Source organism: Coturnix japonica, chromosome 2, assembly GCF_001577835.2.
Source record: "Coturnix japonica isolate 7356 chromosome 2, Coturnix japonica 2.1, whole genome shotgun sequence".
In the NCBI taxonomy this organism is placed as follows: domain Eukaryota; kingdom Metazoa; phylum Chordata; class Aves; order Galliformes; family Phasianidae; genus Coturnix; species Coturnix japonica.
In genome coordinates this window covers 25,060,277-25,077,611 of record NC_029517.1, presented here as the reverse complement: position 1 = coordinate 25,077,611, position 17,335 = coordinate 25,060,277, and the positions used below count along the sequence as shown (strand labels likewise).

The following is a 17,335-nucleotide window of genomic DNA, read 5'->3' as shown; positions in this document are numbered from 1 at the left end:
TTTGATGCTAATAAGTAAATAATTATTCTGTAAAAATTCAGGCAAGATTTCCACTGTGTCTTTGAGGGTTCATAACAAGAACATTGTATTTAAAGCTGAAGTCTCGACTGTACTCTTTGAATTATATAACAGAAATAATAAGTAAAAATAATCTTAAAGAAGAAATGAAGGTAAATAAAAAAGAAGTAATCCATTCCTCCAAATTTGATCAATTAGGGAAGAGCTTACTCGGAGCAGATTCTTTGAGTAACTCTGGTTACTTTGTTCAGTTGAGGGAGCACCACAATAAAGTTAGAGCACTAAGAGCTCTCCGTTGTCATCTGTCTTTGACAAATTACAGAGAGTAATGAAGCAGGTCAAGATGTTGAAGAATTTTAAGCTTTTTGTCATAGAATGTAGTCATGGTAATGTGCTTTAATATGCAGTTTTACTGACTTTTACTAAAGAAAATCTGTACTGTTAAGTAGTTGAGTCTGTGTCACCTTACAGTTTGTAAGTGACTGTAATGTGCCAAGGAAGAAGGTATTCTGCCACAGGAGAGAGTTATTCTCCAAATTTAGGATGTTTTACACTTGCATTATCTTTGTCTCTAGTAAAGTTAAAGGCAACATAGAGAAATAAAAGGAAGCACCTTCAGTAATGTGCTAACAAGCCTGGGAGCTAATAATGGATAGACTAAGAGGAAAGAAGAGTTGTGATAGTCCAGGTTTGCTGAATATTCTGTAGTGTACAGCTGAACACTGGGGAAAGTGCTTGAAATCAAATTCTCTGTGGTAAGTACTATGGTACTGCAACGAGCAGGGAATCATGTAGACACACGCTGTGCGAAGGCAGAACAGTGGGGATCTTCTGATGCACATCAATAAAACTTTTGGAGTTTGATACCATTATCTTCTCTCTTTATCTCTTCTACAGCAGTGGTTCATTGCAGGACAGTGCTTTTCCCAGCATTTACTTGTTCAAGAGAATGACATATAGTTTTTTAGTTACCATATTACAGAATAGAACTTCTAGAAGGGGGCTGGCAATAAGATGTGCTTATTTTTGTCTTGATTGCTTGCTCTGTATAAAATCCCTGCTATCTGATTGATAATGATAGCAGAAACTGCCTGCACAACTGAGGACAAACCTGGAAAAAGAGAAGTTCTTACATTTCAATTACTGCCTTAAGGAAACAGTAAATTATTACTGATAAATATTCCTGTCCAATTAAAGAGGGATAGGAGTAGCATATACCTTCCTCTGGAAACTATCTCTTGTGATCATGTCTGGACAGTCAGACAGGAGAGCTGAGCCTCAGCTTTTTTATTCTTGAATGCTTCAGACATAAAGTTATTGTTGAAAAAAAGACTACTATCTCTTCCCCTCCAATAATGCTGACTAACACATTTGATTTTGAAATACATAGTGATATCAGGAATTTTGTTTTCCATTAAGTTGAGTAGTTCTAGGGGCTGACCTAAAAAAATTTGAGAGATCAAGTGGGAAATTAATACAGTCAGCATGTATTTAATCAACATTGCCACAAGTTGCAAGTGGCTGAACTTAGAAGTCCTTTTCTGTTTCTTCTTCATGTTTTGGTACAAATGAGAGCATTTTGCAAATGATTTCTCAAGAAATCAGGTTCAACCTCATCAAAAATCTTTTGCTATGTTCCATTATACAGACTAAGGCTGCATTAAATCCATTATGTATGGGATACAGGCTGCCAATACAGGCTTGGAAGTATATTTCCCACCAAAGAAATCAACAGGTTTACCTTTCCTGTTTCTCCTGCCCCTTCTCTCACGAAGACAGTGTCTCCCTAAAAGGAAAGAATGGACTCAATAAATAAGTAAAAAAAAGAAAAAAAAAAGAAAAAGAAAAAGAAAAAGGAAAAGGAAAAGGAAAAGGAAAAGGAAAAGGAAAAGAAAAGAAAAAAAAGAAAAGAAAAGAAAAGAAAAGAAAAGAAAAGAAAAGAAAAGAAAAGAAAAGAAAAGAAAAGAAAAGAAAAGAAAAGAAAAGAAAANAAAAGAAAAGAAAAGAAAAGAAAAGAAAAGAAAAGAAAAGAAAAGAAAAGAAAAGAAAAGAAAAGAAAAGAAAAGAAAAGAAAAGAAAAAGAATGAAAAGGAGATATAAAAATGCAATGATTTCCCAGAAGTTATGATTTGTGATTTTTCATTCCTGTGATCAGTTTTAGTACTAAAGAAATTGCTGTGTTGTTCTTTTATTATCTCTTACGCTCTCATACTGCACAATCACCTACCATCCCTAAAAGAGAGCATGAATGTATTCCTATAGGCTCTGTGAGTTGCCTCAGTCTAAAAATCTAATATCCAGAATTACTGAATGTGTTGAATACAACACAGATTGCAGTCTGACAAAGTCACTTTGTGCGGTGTATAATAAGATGCAGAATCTGAGCATCAAATTGTACTGTTTTCACTGCTTTTTTTTTTTTTTTTTTTTTTTTTTTTTTTTTAATAGAAAAGTCTTTGGGACAAGGAAAGATGATAATATTAATGTTATGTTAAACATCTTGTCTGATTAGCTGAGGAGGAAATTCTATCAGAGTTCTCCCAGACAAATATAGCTACATGAAAGATATCTATGGTTTCACCTGATCTCCAAACAGGTCATTAATAGTAATGAAACTTCAAAGACTCTCAAGTTAATTCAATAAACCTGTAGCTTTAGCCATCAGGATTTTTCAAAGAAAAGTAATCTTTCAATTTAGCTACGTAAAATATTAGCGTTGTTTTGAAAAATCTATAGGAATATTCCATCTTAATAACTGTGATTTCAGTTCCTTCATCTATTCCTGACTTGAATGGCATCATGTCTGTTATGTCAAGCTGCTAGTATCATTAGATTAAAATGAAGAGAGAAATGAGTACAAAACGTGAAAGAATATTGCCTTGATGAAGGAATGAAAATGGTTATCCATATTCAGAGTGTTGGCAGAAAAATAATCATCTGAAATATTTATCTCTAATAGCATTTTTTAGAATTATTTACTGATAGGAAAACTTTCAGGAAGCCATATAATAATGGAACTCAGAAATTATATTTCAGTATATTAGGATTTGTATGCACCTTAAAGTTTGAATGAATGAATATATGGTTTCTTTAGCCATGACTTTTGTCCGTAAAGATGTGGAGTGTGAGTGCAAAGGACTCAGTGAGGTCCCACCTTTGTAGTTAAGTCCAGACAGAAACAAAAATGAAAGTACTTTTAACTATATTCATGATACTCTAGGGCTAGTTGTAAATAAATAAATAAATAAATAAATAAATAAATAAATAAATAAATGAGAGGGACAGTCACAGATTTGTTTTGGTGTAGATCCATGGAGGGCCATTCCAACCCAAGCCATTCTATGATGCTATGAAGAAGTTGCAGCTGTTTTTACAGATTATCAGTTTGTAAAGTATCATCTATGAATGTCACTGAAAGTAATATTATTTTTATATATATAGTGGGAAATTAAACTTTTATCTGTTTCTTTTGAGCAAAGATAAACTAAGTCATAGGTGTGGTGGCTTGTGTTAGTACAGTGATAGACAGGTGTGACAAAGTTAACCTCCAAATGAAGTTCTAGAATGGAAGCTAGAAAAAGAAGAGGTGTTATAATGAAATGCTGCACTTTTTACCCACAACGTCGTGTATATGTTTGTGTTTCAAGACCACAGTGGTTTATCGTGCCTCTAACACTTTATATCATGCAGCTGGGCATTATTTTTTGTGTTCACAGGTACACTGCACATTAATTAGCTTTGTTTACCTATGCATTTTTTTTTCTTAATTTCATAACAGTAGTTATTGTAATTGACAAAGCAATTTACTGCATGTGTGCTTTCTGCACCCCAGACAAATACGCTAGCGTGTAATGCACCTTTCTTTCCAGTTCAGATTGCTAAGAAAAGAATTAGTTGAGACTAATTGCCAATTAATTTCCAGTGGTTTTAGGGAGGAGGGAGAAAAAAACAATTGCACCTACTAATTAAAATTTGAAATATTCTGAAGTGTCATCTTTAGGTGTCTGTGGAATACATAATTTCCATTTTAGTTCTGCACTGGATCTGTAACAACCCAAAGCTTGACAGCTCTATTAATTTAAAACCTCAGTGATACCTATTAGTACAAAACATGAAAAAAATGCCATTAATCATTTATTTTAATTTTGCAGCTCTGTCATTTTCTCAGTATGTTTAAAAATTATGATGACACCGTAATGTTTTCCAATCTACCTGTGTGAAGGGGAAACGGATCACACTACTTAGGAGAGAGACTAGAGTATATTATTAGTGCTTAATTAATGCCAAACTGATTAGATTTGATTGCACTTTCCACAATAATATTGTTAAGAAATTTCTTTAAAAGGTGTGTTGCATAATGCTATATTTAAAACAACTGATCTAGACCTGAGTGATTTGACCAAAATGTCACATAATGCAAGTCTCAGGTTAATTTTTATACCACTGCCTACATTCGATCACCCAGTACAGCTCTTGATCATCTACAAGATAAAAGTATTTGCCACTCCTGTGATACAGAAGTGTTGCATCCATCTATTTTCTGTGAAGAGAGGAGCAAAGAAAAGGGAATCCAAACTGGAAAATTATCTCTACCATCAAACCTGCCAACAGCCAAATCCTGCTCATAATCCAATCTTTTTTGTTTTGTTTTGTTGTTTTGTTTTGTTTTTAATGCTTTAGTGTGTTGTTGTGTTTTGTTTTTGTTTTTTTTTTTAAAGGGTTTCTTAAGGTTTTTGTACTTGTTTAAGGTATTTTAAGGGTTTCTGCCATCTCTTTACCCATAGAATACAGAGTTTTTCAATATTAATTGAACTATTACAAGCACAGCTGATTGTCTTCACTCTCAGTTTTATATTTTTAATTAGCATTGCAGCTAGTAATTGTATTTCTCTGCTAATAGAAAGTATTTAGGCATTCTGTGAAGTCAGAAGCACAGAGAGAGCTAGCACATACTGTCAAAATATTAGCATATATGGAAAACTGATTGACCTTAAAGAGGTTACTTTTACACTAAAAATATTGATGTTTGCAGCATTTTACTGAGTGGATGTGTTGTGTTAATGTGGCTTCAAGACATGTTTTGAAACTCTGACCTGCCCCAAAACAAATTTCTGTTTTATGCATTTATAAATATCATATGCATTTATAAATATTCTTCCTGCCCCTTTACCAAAGTAGAGTGAAAACCTAATTCTTTTTTAAGAATTTTACTTTTTAATTAATCTTTTGTCCCTTCCCATGAATATGTTGTTAGACGCACTTTCTAGTGGTAGAAAGGTGATTTAAAATACAAGTGCAGTATTTTCCTGCTAAGCTTGTGTACAAGATACTGCAGTCCATTAAGTTTTTTTGGTCATGAAAATGGTTTGATTTTGGTTAGTGAATTAGACTTTTGCCAGTAGCTTCAACAGCCTGAGTTGTTGTCTTGCTCCAATTTGTAGGAGGGAGGCAAGGTTCTTTGATATGCGTATACCCGGCATGAGATTAAGAAGCAACAGTTCAAATGTTGGTCCAACCAGTTTATTGAAGTCCTAGCCGTTTTTAGGGAGATGGGGAAGGGAAGGTAGGCGATAGAAAAAGCAGGAAATATAAGCAAGGAGTCTCTGCAGAGAGCAAAAGAGATAGTCACCACCGTGGGTCCAGCGAGGTACACAGTAGGTCCGATGATCTCAGGAACTCATCTGATCACCGCAGGGGATGGGAGACAGCCAGGGTGCTCCGCAGCAAGCCGGTCCCGGGGGTTCTTCCGACGAGGTTTTCCCCTCAGGGAATTCTCCGCCAAAGGTGTCTTTGGGAGTTTGTCTCCAAAGTCCCCAGTTTAGCAAGAGCCTTTTATCCCCCATTTCGGTGGGGGTTTTTCTCCTTTTCTTCTTTGAAGTTTGAGGATTACAGCTCAGTATTTTTTTGGGGAAGTACTGAACTTCCGAACAAACAGGCAAACACTCCTCGAAAGATGATTTACAACTAGCTTTTGTGGCATTCCTGGCCCACAGATGAGCCAGCAAGGAGGGGGGAGGGGGTCTCTGTTGCCAGACACAAGCACTATCGCCTTCTGCAGTGGTCCACTCCTTCGAGCAGCACCCCTGAGGAAGACTGCTCTTCCCGTTTCTGCTTATCTTTGCAGTCGTAAGGAGAAACACTATGGCACAATGACACCCACCATCCGCCCTCCAGGATACTTAACAGTTGTCACTCAGAGTCTTATCATCACGAAGGCCTCATGAAGCAAGCTTTGAGACAACAAAAGAAAAACAGTTCTGTCCTTTACAGTTGTAAATATACGTTATGTATATGTCTACAATATACTGTGCCCCGGTGGCACAGTGGTAGGAATGCCGCTTGCAACACCGGAGGCCCGGGTTCAGATCCCCCCTGTGGTGCAAGTGGTAGAAGTGCCGCTCTGCTACACAGAGGCTTGAATCCCGGGGGTTGGACTCGATGATCTCTAAGGTCCCTTCCAACCCACATGGAGACTGTGATTGTTGTGTATGAGGGTTTTAATTTAAAAAAAAAAAAAAAAAAGAGAGAGAGAGAGAGATCAAGATATATTAGCAATTCATGTGTCTTTCTAAATTCTTCCTAAATTCTTCCTAAATGAAATTATGTTATTTACTAATTTTTTGTACTTTTAAATTTCTTCCAAATTTGTAAATAAAAGTATTCTATTGCATTTTTCCTCCAAAAAATTTCACTCACTTCTCTATTTTATGTTTAAAATATCCTCTACGCTTTCAGTGGACTTGGATAAACAATCTCTAAAAATTTCAAGTATTCATGACTATTTTGCATGAGTATGTTTGTCAGGACATCATCAGCTACTAAAAATGTTAGGTTATGGTTTGAACTTTTTGTGTTTTGTTTTGTTTTTTTTTCTGACCACTCTTTTTCTCTAGTTTTGTTTGCGCATTGTTCAAGGAAGTCACAGGTTTGCCTTAGAAGAATGAAAAACAACAAACTAGTGTGTCTTATTCAAAGCATTTTAAAGCTTTAAACATTGTGCTACTGATACTAAAGACATGAAGTTACTTGCAGCAGGAGCGAAAAAATCCATGTGATGAAAGTTAGAGCTCTCTATGGTTTTGGCCCCACTTTACCTGCTAGGCTTTAAGTATATACATTCACTTCTCACCAACACACAACACCCTCTGCTACTATTGTCAGTATGCAAAAAGAAGCAGAAATAAGAGCCTGGGACTGAAATGTTGCCTGATAGTCTTAAGACTAGGTATCTTTTGGGCAATGTGCTATTGTACAGTGTCTGTTACAAAAAGACTGATCTTTTTATGACATAAAAATAAAATATATATGTAAATATATAAATATACCTTTTATCTTCAGGATAATAAGAAATTAATGGTTATCATTGTTAACCAATACATTGTTAACTTACACTATTGTGCATAAGTAAAAAAATATACTTTGACTTTTTTTTTCATTATTATTTTCAGAATGTATAGTATTTTATGTCACTGGAATGTGGCCAATTTACAGGAGCTGAAAATGTGTCATAGAAAAATGTATATAGGACTCCATCCTCATATGCATGAGTGGTTAATCTCATTCACGCGACTTGGCTGATCTTGGCTGATAGGATACAACATACTGAAGAGGTCATGTTCTCTGAAACAGATGGCTCAAGCCAAAAAAGAGCATTACAAATGATAAATATTTTCTCAATATGTAATTACATTCACTCTCAGCAGCACTGAAGAGCCCCATCTAACATGCAATCTGTATGAGGTCTCAGAATTATCTCACCTCTTCATACTAAAGCCATCTTTTGAGCTTTGCTCTTTTATTCATTTTAAGGTGGAATTACAATGATTTACTTCTAAAAGAAATTCTGAAAACATTTCTATTGCCTCATCATGGCCAAATCTTGTAGTGTGCTGAACACTCATGACTCAAAGAATTCACTTGCCACATCTGCAGGTTATTTCAGGTGTCAGTCCTCAGGATCAGGCTGATGTCATCATTGCTCCTGAAACACAAAATATGTCTTATGAAGCATATGAAAGTTACAGAAATACTTGAGACAGTTTTTCAGGACCAGATCATCAACTAGTTTAACGTGACACCAATGGAAGAATGCCAGCTTACCCCAAGATTTGGCTTCCAAATTGGTGCCTGAAGCAGAATTTTATGTGAGAAAACATGTTATGCCAGTCTTTGAAAGCAGGAGTTATTTTCTGTGTGAAATTAATCTAGGTTGAAAAATTAATAAATAAATAATAAAAATAAAAATTGATAATAATAAAAAAGCATTCTAAATTTGATACTAATGAAGAATCTTGACAAGAACTCACATATGAAGTTCAAGATTAGTGTACAAAGGTGGCATGAAAATGAACATTTGGAGAATAACCTAAAGGCTCTGAGTTAAATAAACTTTCTAATTCTGTTGAGATTTTTATGTTTCAGGTTCTTTATACTGTAATGTAAATTTCCACCCCAAGAAATGTCCTGATCTATATTTTAATGAGCCTGTCCACGTGACATACATTTTTTGTTTCATTACTATTAGTGAATGACAAGTGAAGGATATTCATTTTAACTTGAAAATGTCAGGTGTGCACTTTAAGAGATATATTTTTCCAGTTTTTAATGAGGTGGTGTTTCTTTTTGAAAGAAATACCCATCTCTGATGTGGGTACTATGCAGATGACAACTGATATTTAATAAGTGATGGTTCTTGTATTAGTCGTAGTTCACTAAAGAAAATGTCTTGGATTGCTTTTGAAAAACTCTTAGCGTCACTAGCCCAAAGGCAAGATGTGACCTTTTTATTACATAATGAGAATCATTTATTATCTTACAATGTATCTTAAAGTCAAAGACAAAATGCCACTTTGATAATTGCTTTCAATTAGCTTTGAGCATAGCATACATTCATAAAATGTCTTCTCTAATTTAGACTTGAATTAGAGAAAATTGCAGACATAATCTACTTTAAGGTTGTCTCATATAAGGTGATTCGTAGTTTTCTATCAGAGAAATCAAAAATGGGTGGCTTTAGAACAGTCTTGAAAAGTGTTTTAAATAGGCTTTTCAATATTTGAGTCTATTCTAATAATAATTAATGAACAAATTAGAACACTGGTTCTTCCTTTTTGACCCCTTTTGTAGTGTTAATATTTTACTTTCATTCATAGTGCTTGTTTTGAAATTAAACAGTGTCCTGTGTTAGAAAACAGGTACAGCTTGATTAGAAATGTAAACAAGGGATACAATGATAAAGCCTGTATCTTAGTAATAGGCAAAAGCTTGGTCTTTCAGCATGTGTGTCCTTTCCAACTTTTAAATTCTCATTCATCTTCTATACATGTAAAATATTCAACTGCAAGCACTAAGTCCCATAGTCAAGAAGTAAGATCAGATATTGGCCTGCATTTTTTGTATACTATTTTTAACATTGATTGCATGTATAATTGAAAGTATTTGTGGTGACAGTGATTATACATATATTGGCTTACTGCATTTGTATCATCATTCAAAAAAAAAAACAAAAACAAAAACAAAAAAAAAACAGAGGTATTTTTCCTTCCTTGATTAAATGAAGAAATTTTGGAAACTGTATGTAAAGACGATTCAGGCATTTCAGATACTTGTACACAGGAATTTTACTAGCTCAAGGGATAACTGTGATTTTCTTCTTTCTTCCCTCAGATAAAAATTACCCACAAGAACCAAGCCCCTATGCTGATGGGTCCTCCTCCAAAAACTGGTCTTTTCTCTTCTATCATCAAAAGAACAAGGAACCACAGCAAGGAATAAGTCTGTGTAGTTTAGTTTTTAGAAAATCAATTAGCTTTGTTGCGCTTTGGAATACTTATGCTGGAAATCTTTCAAAGATTTTAGAATATCTTCTACTTGCAAATTCATGGATTTTCATTTAGCAGTTTCCGTAACTGAGCTAATGTAAAATTATGCTATTAGAAAAAGAAGTTATTGTCACAGGTTTGTAGGCATTTTGCATGAAGAAAGCAGATGTTTATATAAAATGATGCAGCATTTTTTTTGTTGTTGTTGTTGCATGAAGTACCATTTATTAATCTGTGGGATAATTCTGCCATGGAATATAGAAAGAGAATGCCATGGGTAACTTGATTTACTCTCCATTACATTTCTATTTTGTGTGTGTGTGCTTTTTTCTATTACAATGGTCATATGCACTAAGATCAGTAGTATCTCTTGAATCAAGCACTTTCGCATCAATAACCAATGAGACCTGGTTCAGAGAAATGTTTATTACAGGTCTCATTAACTTTTATTTTATCATTTGTTTCTATCATCAGAATATTTTTATTCAGCGAAGTATTCAAATCTTACATCTTATTTTGGTAATTGTACCTGCTGGAAACTTCAAATTCAATGTATGCAATATTCAAATGATTGCGATCATTCTTGTGTAGGTTTTTGCAAGACTTGAAGGCACTGAAAGTTTGAGAAAAATTATCCAGTTAAAGAGATTAATCTAAGATTGAAGATAATAGTATTTCCAAAAGTAGCCATCAGTGTTATTTGATGAAACTCTAGAATAACTGTAATGAGCAGCACATCTCTGAAGCATGGCAAACTTTAAATCATTCTGCATTGTTGACCAATAGTATAGTGTGTATGCACATGAATAACCAAAGCTCATGCCTAATAAAGTGCATTTCCCACCAAAGATTTAGTGAAGGATGCTTCAGAGAAATGGGTTAATGCATAATTAATTAAGATCACTGGAACAGACTCACCTCTGAAAATTTAGAGCTCTTTTGATTATGTCAGCAATGTCCAGACAAATGTTGGGGTAGAAAAAAAAAAAATTAAATTGCAAATAAATACTCAACTTTCATTTATTTAATAAGCTGGTAAACACATATTCTAAATATGGAAAGATACATAGTTTAATCATTGGATAATTAAATGTATGTCTAATTTTATTTTAATTATTATTTATACATCTATGCTATCCATAGTTTACTTGTCCTCTGAATTAATATATTAAGGAAAAGATAAACCATTATCTATTTCACTTTCATAGTCTATTGCCTGGAATAAAAACATCTCTTGTCATAAATCTGGGGGAAAACCATTTTTCAGATTTTTACTTGGCCCTCTGAGAGACTTCCTAACATCTTAGAAATCATAGTGCAGGGATTTGTCTGAGGTTTGCACAGCACTGTCTAATGTTGAAGGGAAGTCCAAGAATGGCAACTTTATTAGTCTTGCATATCAACAGTCTCAATCAAAACTTCTGTGCAGTTTTAACATTGTTCTTTGCTCAGAGTGAGCTGCTTCTCATCTCTGCATGTCTTAAGTTCTCAGAAATTTCATCAAAAAATAACAAAAAGTAAAACTTTGCTTGGAATGCATGATTTTCCATTTTTATCTAGATTTTTAAATGTTAATGATTTATTAAATCTATTTTTCTATTGATTAATTCATCCATCTAAAAAAAATAGTATTTCATCTTTCTGTAGTGCAAGATACTGTGCATGTGCTTAAATAAAGTTGATATAATTTCTTCCTCAGTGTAAGAATTGAACAGAATCCTAGTTTATACAATGGATGCCAAAATAAAAGTCAGTATATAGTTGGTAAGAATTATAATTTCGAAATATATGATTAATGTTCTTTAAAAATTAGGAGGTAAATACTGATTAATGTTGTGTTCAGCATTAGGTAGAAAAATTGGGGGGTAATAATTTGCTAAAATTAAGATCTTCTAGCTCCCCATTCTTGGTCCAGTGATGGGCCCAATTAGTTACCATACTAGCAAACTCCTCTTTTTCCAGTGCATTGCAAATGTACAAACACAAAAACTATTATTATTACAGTAGTAAAGATATCTGCAAAAAGAAGATTACACAAAGTGCAAATAGGTTTTATGAAATTATGGTTATAGGTGATATTTTCAGATTACTTGATGTAGGATTTTCTACCAATGCTCTTAACTTTTTGTGGCAAATATGTGTTTAATGATAATATATAATGTGTTCTCTATGATTATCTCATGAACATTGTAACTCTGAAAACAAATAAAAAGATATATAAGCTACTCTTTAATAATGTATGCAATTTTAAAAGTGCCAGTCTGAATAGCAAATTGTTCACAACGTGCTTTTTCATTTAAAGAGGAATAGATGAGTAATCATGTAATCACAATTACATACAGTTCTGACTAGATGTATAAAAGGTAAATCAGATGTGTTTGTCAGTTTGTATCAAATTCTTATGGTAGCAAAATGTAACGGAGCAGCTATCATAATACATATTGACACATTATATCAGTGACATCCTGTCCATCTGTAAATTGTGTTTATCTGTTTACAGTGGCCTCTAATAATATAAAACCAGGATTGAGTTGAATGTATCGATGGAAAGCTTAGAGTATATAAAACATACTATGAAAGGAAAATGCTTGGTGTAATGCAAGAGAATTTCACTTCCCCCCCCCCCCCCCCACTTCAGTGTATGCAGAACAAACATTTTGACATTACATTTTTGTATATGGTGAAGTGAAGCTATGAATATATGTTTGTAAAAATGAATTGTTTTTATATTGACTGGATACTAGGAGTAGTACCTGTAAACATTTTAGTTTCCAGTGAGAAATTTTTTAAGGCCTCATTACTGACATTTACAACATGAATGGAAATTACAACACTGTAGGAATTATGTCTGACACTGAATTTGCAAATTTTTATCTCCCTAGTAGGATGTTGCAGGTGGCCAGTATGCTGAGGAAAGCATCACTTTCAGTTCATGAGTTCCTATTAAACTCAGAATTTGGAACAGAGACAAATACAATCTTATTGCTTCCAGTACTTGCAAGATATCTATATATGTATACCGTTGCAGTTATTTAAAGCAGGGGAGTTAGACTGCTTATTGGAGTGTGTATGTGTTTGCACATGCTAGATCAGGTAACATGCTAAAACACTTAGAACTTTGATGATCTAAAAAAACATTTAATACTAGTTTTTGAAACTGAAGTAGATGCCCTATAACATTGTCTCATTCTTATCAATTCCGTTTTATTACATGTAAGTCATACCAGTAATTACCTAATATTTAAAATTATCTATTGCAAATAAAGCCACCAAGTTCATCATATTTGAAAATTCCAGTGTAAGAAGTAATTACAATGAGAGTATCTGTGTTTGAAATTATAAGAAACAAAGGAAAACAAACACACAAACAAAAAATCCTTTTTAAATTTTGATTTATTTATTTCACTATATTCTTATGTTGGGTTTTGTTGTTGCTGTTGTCTTTCTTTTAATACTGAGACTATGAATTTTCAAACAGTTGAAGAACAGATGAGATGTCTGCAAATCTGAAAAAAAAAAAAAAAAAAAAAAAGAATAAAAAACAAATTTAAAAGAATCCAGAAAAATTACCTCTAGACAAGAAATCCAGGGAAGAGCAGAGATGAACTCTGCTAAGCAATGAAATATATATATATGTATATAAAATATATATATGTTCAAAGTGATACGCGAAAAAGAGCAAGTAAAAAGCAAACCACAGAAATTGTGTGGGACCAGAGATGCACCAGGTAAAGTTATTCAGTTATTCAAGGCTAATGAGAATTGATGTGCCAACAAAATTAATTAGGTTAATCTGGATTCTTGTTCTATTTAGGATGAGGGATGTGAATAGTGTTGTTGTTGGTTTTTATTGTTTTTTCTTTTCTTTTGAGAGGAGTGTGATAGGAGTTAGATCCAAGTAGTATCTCATTGAGCCTTTCCAGTGAAGGGAGAAGGATTCGTGAATGAAATAAAAAAATGATATGTATTCAAAAAGGTAAAGAATTTTCTAGGTCTTTGTTTATTTCTGGATGCTTTTATAACTTGAAAAAAATAAATAAATAAAAATTGGCCTTGCTATAAAGTAAGTTGTGCAAAACTGCCAAGCAGTTAGCAGGAAAGTTAATAAATGAATTTAGAAAGCTGAGGTGGTTACAAGAAGAACTGCTCCATGTTTTATGCAAGAGTGGTAAAGAACATGCCAACCTCTTGTCAGATAATTGCTACTTGTCTCTAGCTCTGCGAGGTCTGAGAGCATTTTGTTTTCCCTGTACAGAAGGAAGGAAACTTCTTGTGGTCCTGTTGAGGTGAGTAAAAGCCTTACTGTATCCCTGGCTGGAAAATAAATCAAACATACCAGATCTGGAAGCTAAATCTCCATTAAAGAGATGTAAACTAATAGGTGAAAATTCATGGCATGTCATGTGAGGATGTGCTGTGCAGGACTGATGGTACAAGCTCTGTCCAGGTTTGTCAAGATTATCTGGTTTCTGCCAAACCTGGTCTTCTGCTATGGTGGACCTGCTGGGTTATGTACCCTCATTAGCAATCAGTTACTGGATATTGAATTAATTTTTAAATAATTATGTTTGATGTCTCCTGTGAAGTTATTCTGTGGCCAGTGAGCTTTTTGGAAGAAGATAACATTTGGGGCAGGAAAACTGAAACAACTTGCTGTCAGATAGCTTTTTTCCTTGGATGTAGCAAAAGTATTGTCAAGTTCACAGTGGCTTCATGGAGACCTGTGCTAGAGTAGAGTTGTGTATCATTACTGTGCCACTGTAGCATCACAGAGCCATTTCCAGATTTGGTTCTTTGTGAAACTAGCTTCTGCTTTTCAGCAAGTCCTTCACCTCTTGTCATGTCTATGCCAGGTGGGGCTGAGAGGACTGAAGAAGAGTAGTCATGTTTTTGTAGTAATGTGTATTTTTGCAGGAACCATTACCTTTGCAGGCATGGAGCAAAATTGAAGTGTGGCTTCAGTGTCTTTCAGGAGAAAAAGAAAAAATTTAAAAAAAATAAAAAATAAATTAAAAAAAAAAAAGTAGAAGATTTCAGTACAATCCCTTTTTATTTCAGAAAGTAATAATTCATTATAATGTATTGTGCATGGTAGTAAAGTTTTGTTGGGGAGTTAAGTAGCAGTTACTGAATTTCTGTATGTGTGGTAGGGATATGGACAGAGCTTTATCAGTTTATCTTAATTTAACAAGAGTATCTGAGGAAGATAAACTTCTACATTGACCATCAGCTTCCATTTTGTGAAACTGCCCTTCAGCTTGAAGCTATAATAGGTATGTTGTAGGCAAGGAGAATCTCGGCATGATGGTATTTCAGAGACTGCTTCCTTTCTTTCTGATTCATGATTCAAAGAGACTACATGAGAAGCATCTCAGGGCGCTCTTTAAATATGACTCATACAAAAAGTGATAATCACCAGTCTTTCTTATTTATAGAAAGGTGGTAGCTATACTGATGGTGAAGCAGGAGTTTTATAGTGAACACTGAACACTTGTCAGATCTGAGTGAGAAACAAAGATTTGGAGAGTTGTTTTCTTTGTTTTTGTTTTTGTCTAAAGTTAATAATGACTAAAAATAAATACTTAGCTGCTGTTTGACCTCATTGAAGTAAATGTTATTTGTTTATTTATTTAACGTAAGTTCATACTCACATTCTCTGAAGCAACATATAAATTTGCTGTAATCAGTAGCTTTTCTGGACAGGGAAGTGAATGCTGCTTACTGTCTTTGTGAAACACATTTATGGTCCTTTTTTTTTTTGCCTGTCAATAAGAAACTGCAAGTTGTCAGTCTGCAGGCTTGTCAGCCTATTTACATTAACTAAAAATAAATAAATAAATAAATAATCACATCTGCAGACAGATTAGTGGTGATTTGTATGTTTCTTAGTGAGACTATCGTATTTTGCAAAATGAGCGTTACCGCTGTCCTTTCTGCCCAACTGTTGGGTTGTCTGTTGCAAAGGATGTGGGTGTTATCCTAAAATTAAAATACCATAGGGTGGATGTGGATCTTTTTTTGTGTGTGTTTGTGAATGAGTGAATTCCAATCCTTTTCTCCTGCTCTAGAATTGTAAAGACTACAGTTTTGATTTAGAGATGAATATCCTATGTCTATGGTGTACATGTACGTAAGCAAGCAATTCAAGGAAGATCTTGAGCTTTACTTCCGTATATTTAAATTCAGCAGTGAAGCAAATCAGTGAAGGAAATGCCAGAAATTTTTTAATTCTGGGTAGCCTGAGAGGACTTGGTGGGTAAAAATGAACTATGGTGAGTTTTACCCCAGAGCAGTATATACACGCAGATAAGGAATTTTCACCTCATTTACACCAACTAACAATGTTTGGTTTTTTTTTAACATACTCTTTCATCAATCTGTTAATGGTTCAACAGTTGATATATCAAGTCAGTAAAGTCAAGCCTTGCACTGGCAAGGAAAAGAAAGGAGAGGCAAATGGATTGAGAGGAATGAAAAGGAAAGGGGAGGGGAGGGGAGGAGGGGAGGACGGGAGAGGGGAGGGGAGGAGGGGAGGGGGGGAGGGAGGGAGGGAAGGGAGGGAAGGGAAGGGAAGGGAAGGGAGGGAAGGGAAGGGGAAGGGAAGGGGAAGGGAAGGAAGGGAAGGGAAAGGGAAGGCAAGGGAAGGAAGGGAAGGGAAGGGAAGGGGAAGGAAGGGAAGGAGGGAAGGGAAGGAAGGGAAGGGAAGGGAAGGGAAGGGAAGGGAAGGGAAAGGGAGGGAAGGGAAGGAGAAGGGAAGGGATGGGAAGGGAAGGGAAGGGAAGGGAAGGGAAGGGAAGGGAAGGGAAGGGAAGGGAAGGGATTTTTTATAAGTAAAATGGAATGGCCAGACAGTTAAAGAATGGAATCCTCATTACTCTATGATTATAATTTATTATAAAATATGTGAAAAACACATTGATATTGTTGGACTGCAAAATAAATTATTGGCAAGACATAATCTTAATGATAAAGGCATATGTGTATCAGTGCAATTCATAAAATCCTACAGTCCTCAGTTGTCACTTAACCCTTAGGGTGAATTGGCGGCTAATAATGTGTAATAGCTAATCTATGAAAGCTTTTGACTTCACAGTTATTTAAACCATGTTGGCTGTCCAGACTTTTGTTGCCTCTCTTCTGGTAGCTGCACCTTTATCACTAAGAAATCTTGGAATATCTAACCCAGTACCCAGAAATCCTTGATGCAACATCCAACAGTTTTATTTTTATTGTGTTTGGATATGAGGTAAGTGGACTGGCATGAGGTAAATGGGGCTTTAAGAAAATTCCATGTTTCTTCAGTGCAAGATAAGGTTCTCTTCTGATGGGAATCCTGTCACTACATCAGATACATCAGTTTTCTCTGCCAAAGAGTTGAGATATTACTGTGCATGAAATGATATATAGATTTTCCCTCGCTTGCTACCTGAATCTTGGGCAAAAAAAAAATTTTTTTGGCAGATGCCAATTGCTCCCTGTTGGTCTGTGTGTAGAAA

At 34.6% G+C, this 17,335-nt stretch overlaps 1 protein-coding gene across 8 annotated transcripts in view; it reads left to right on the top strand.

Moving 5' to 3' along the window:
- The window catches only part of DGKB (diacylglycerol kinase beta), a 339,581-nt gene extending 327,444 nt beyond the window's left edge, over positions 1-12,137 (top strand). For 7 of the 8 annotated variants that reach the window (XM_032443169.1, XM_015853620.2, XM_015853623.2 and 4 more), the window contains one exon: positions 9,685-9,833. In XM_032443169.1, coding sequence (XP_032299060.1) covers positions 9,685-9,792 — 108 coding nt within the window. In that variant the 3' untranslated portion in view covers positions 9,793-9,833. Of the gene's footprint in view, positions 1-9,684 lie in introns of all 8 variants that reach the window. The other variant, XM_015853622.2, reaches the window with a different exon arrangement.
- The last annotated feature ends 5,198 nt before the right edge of the window (positions 12,138-17,335 follow it).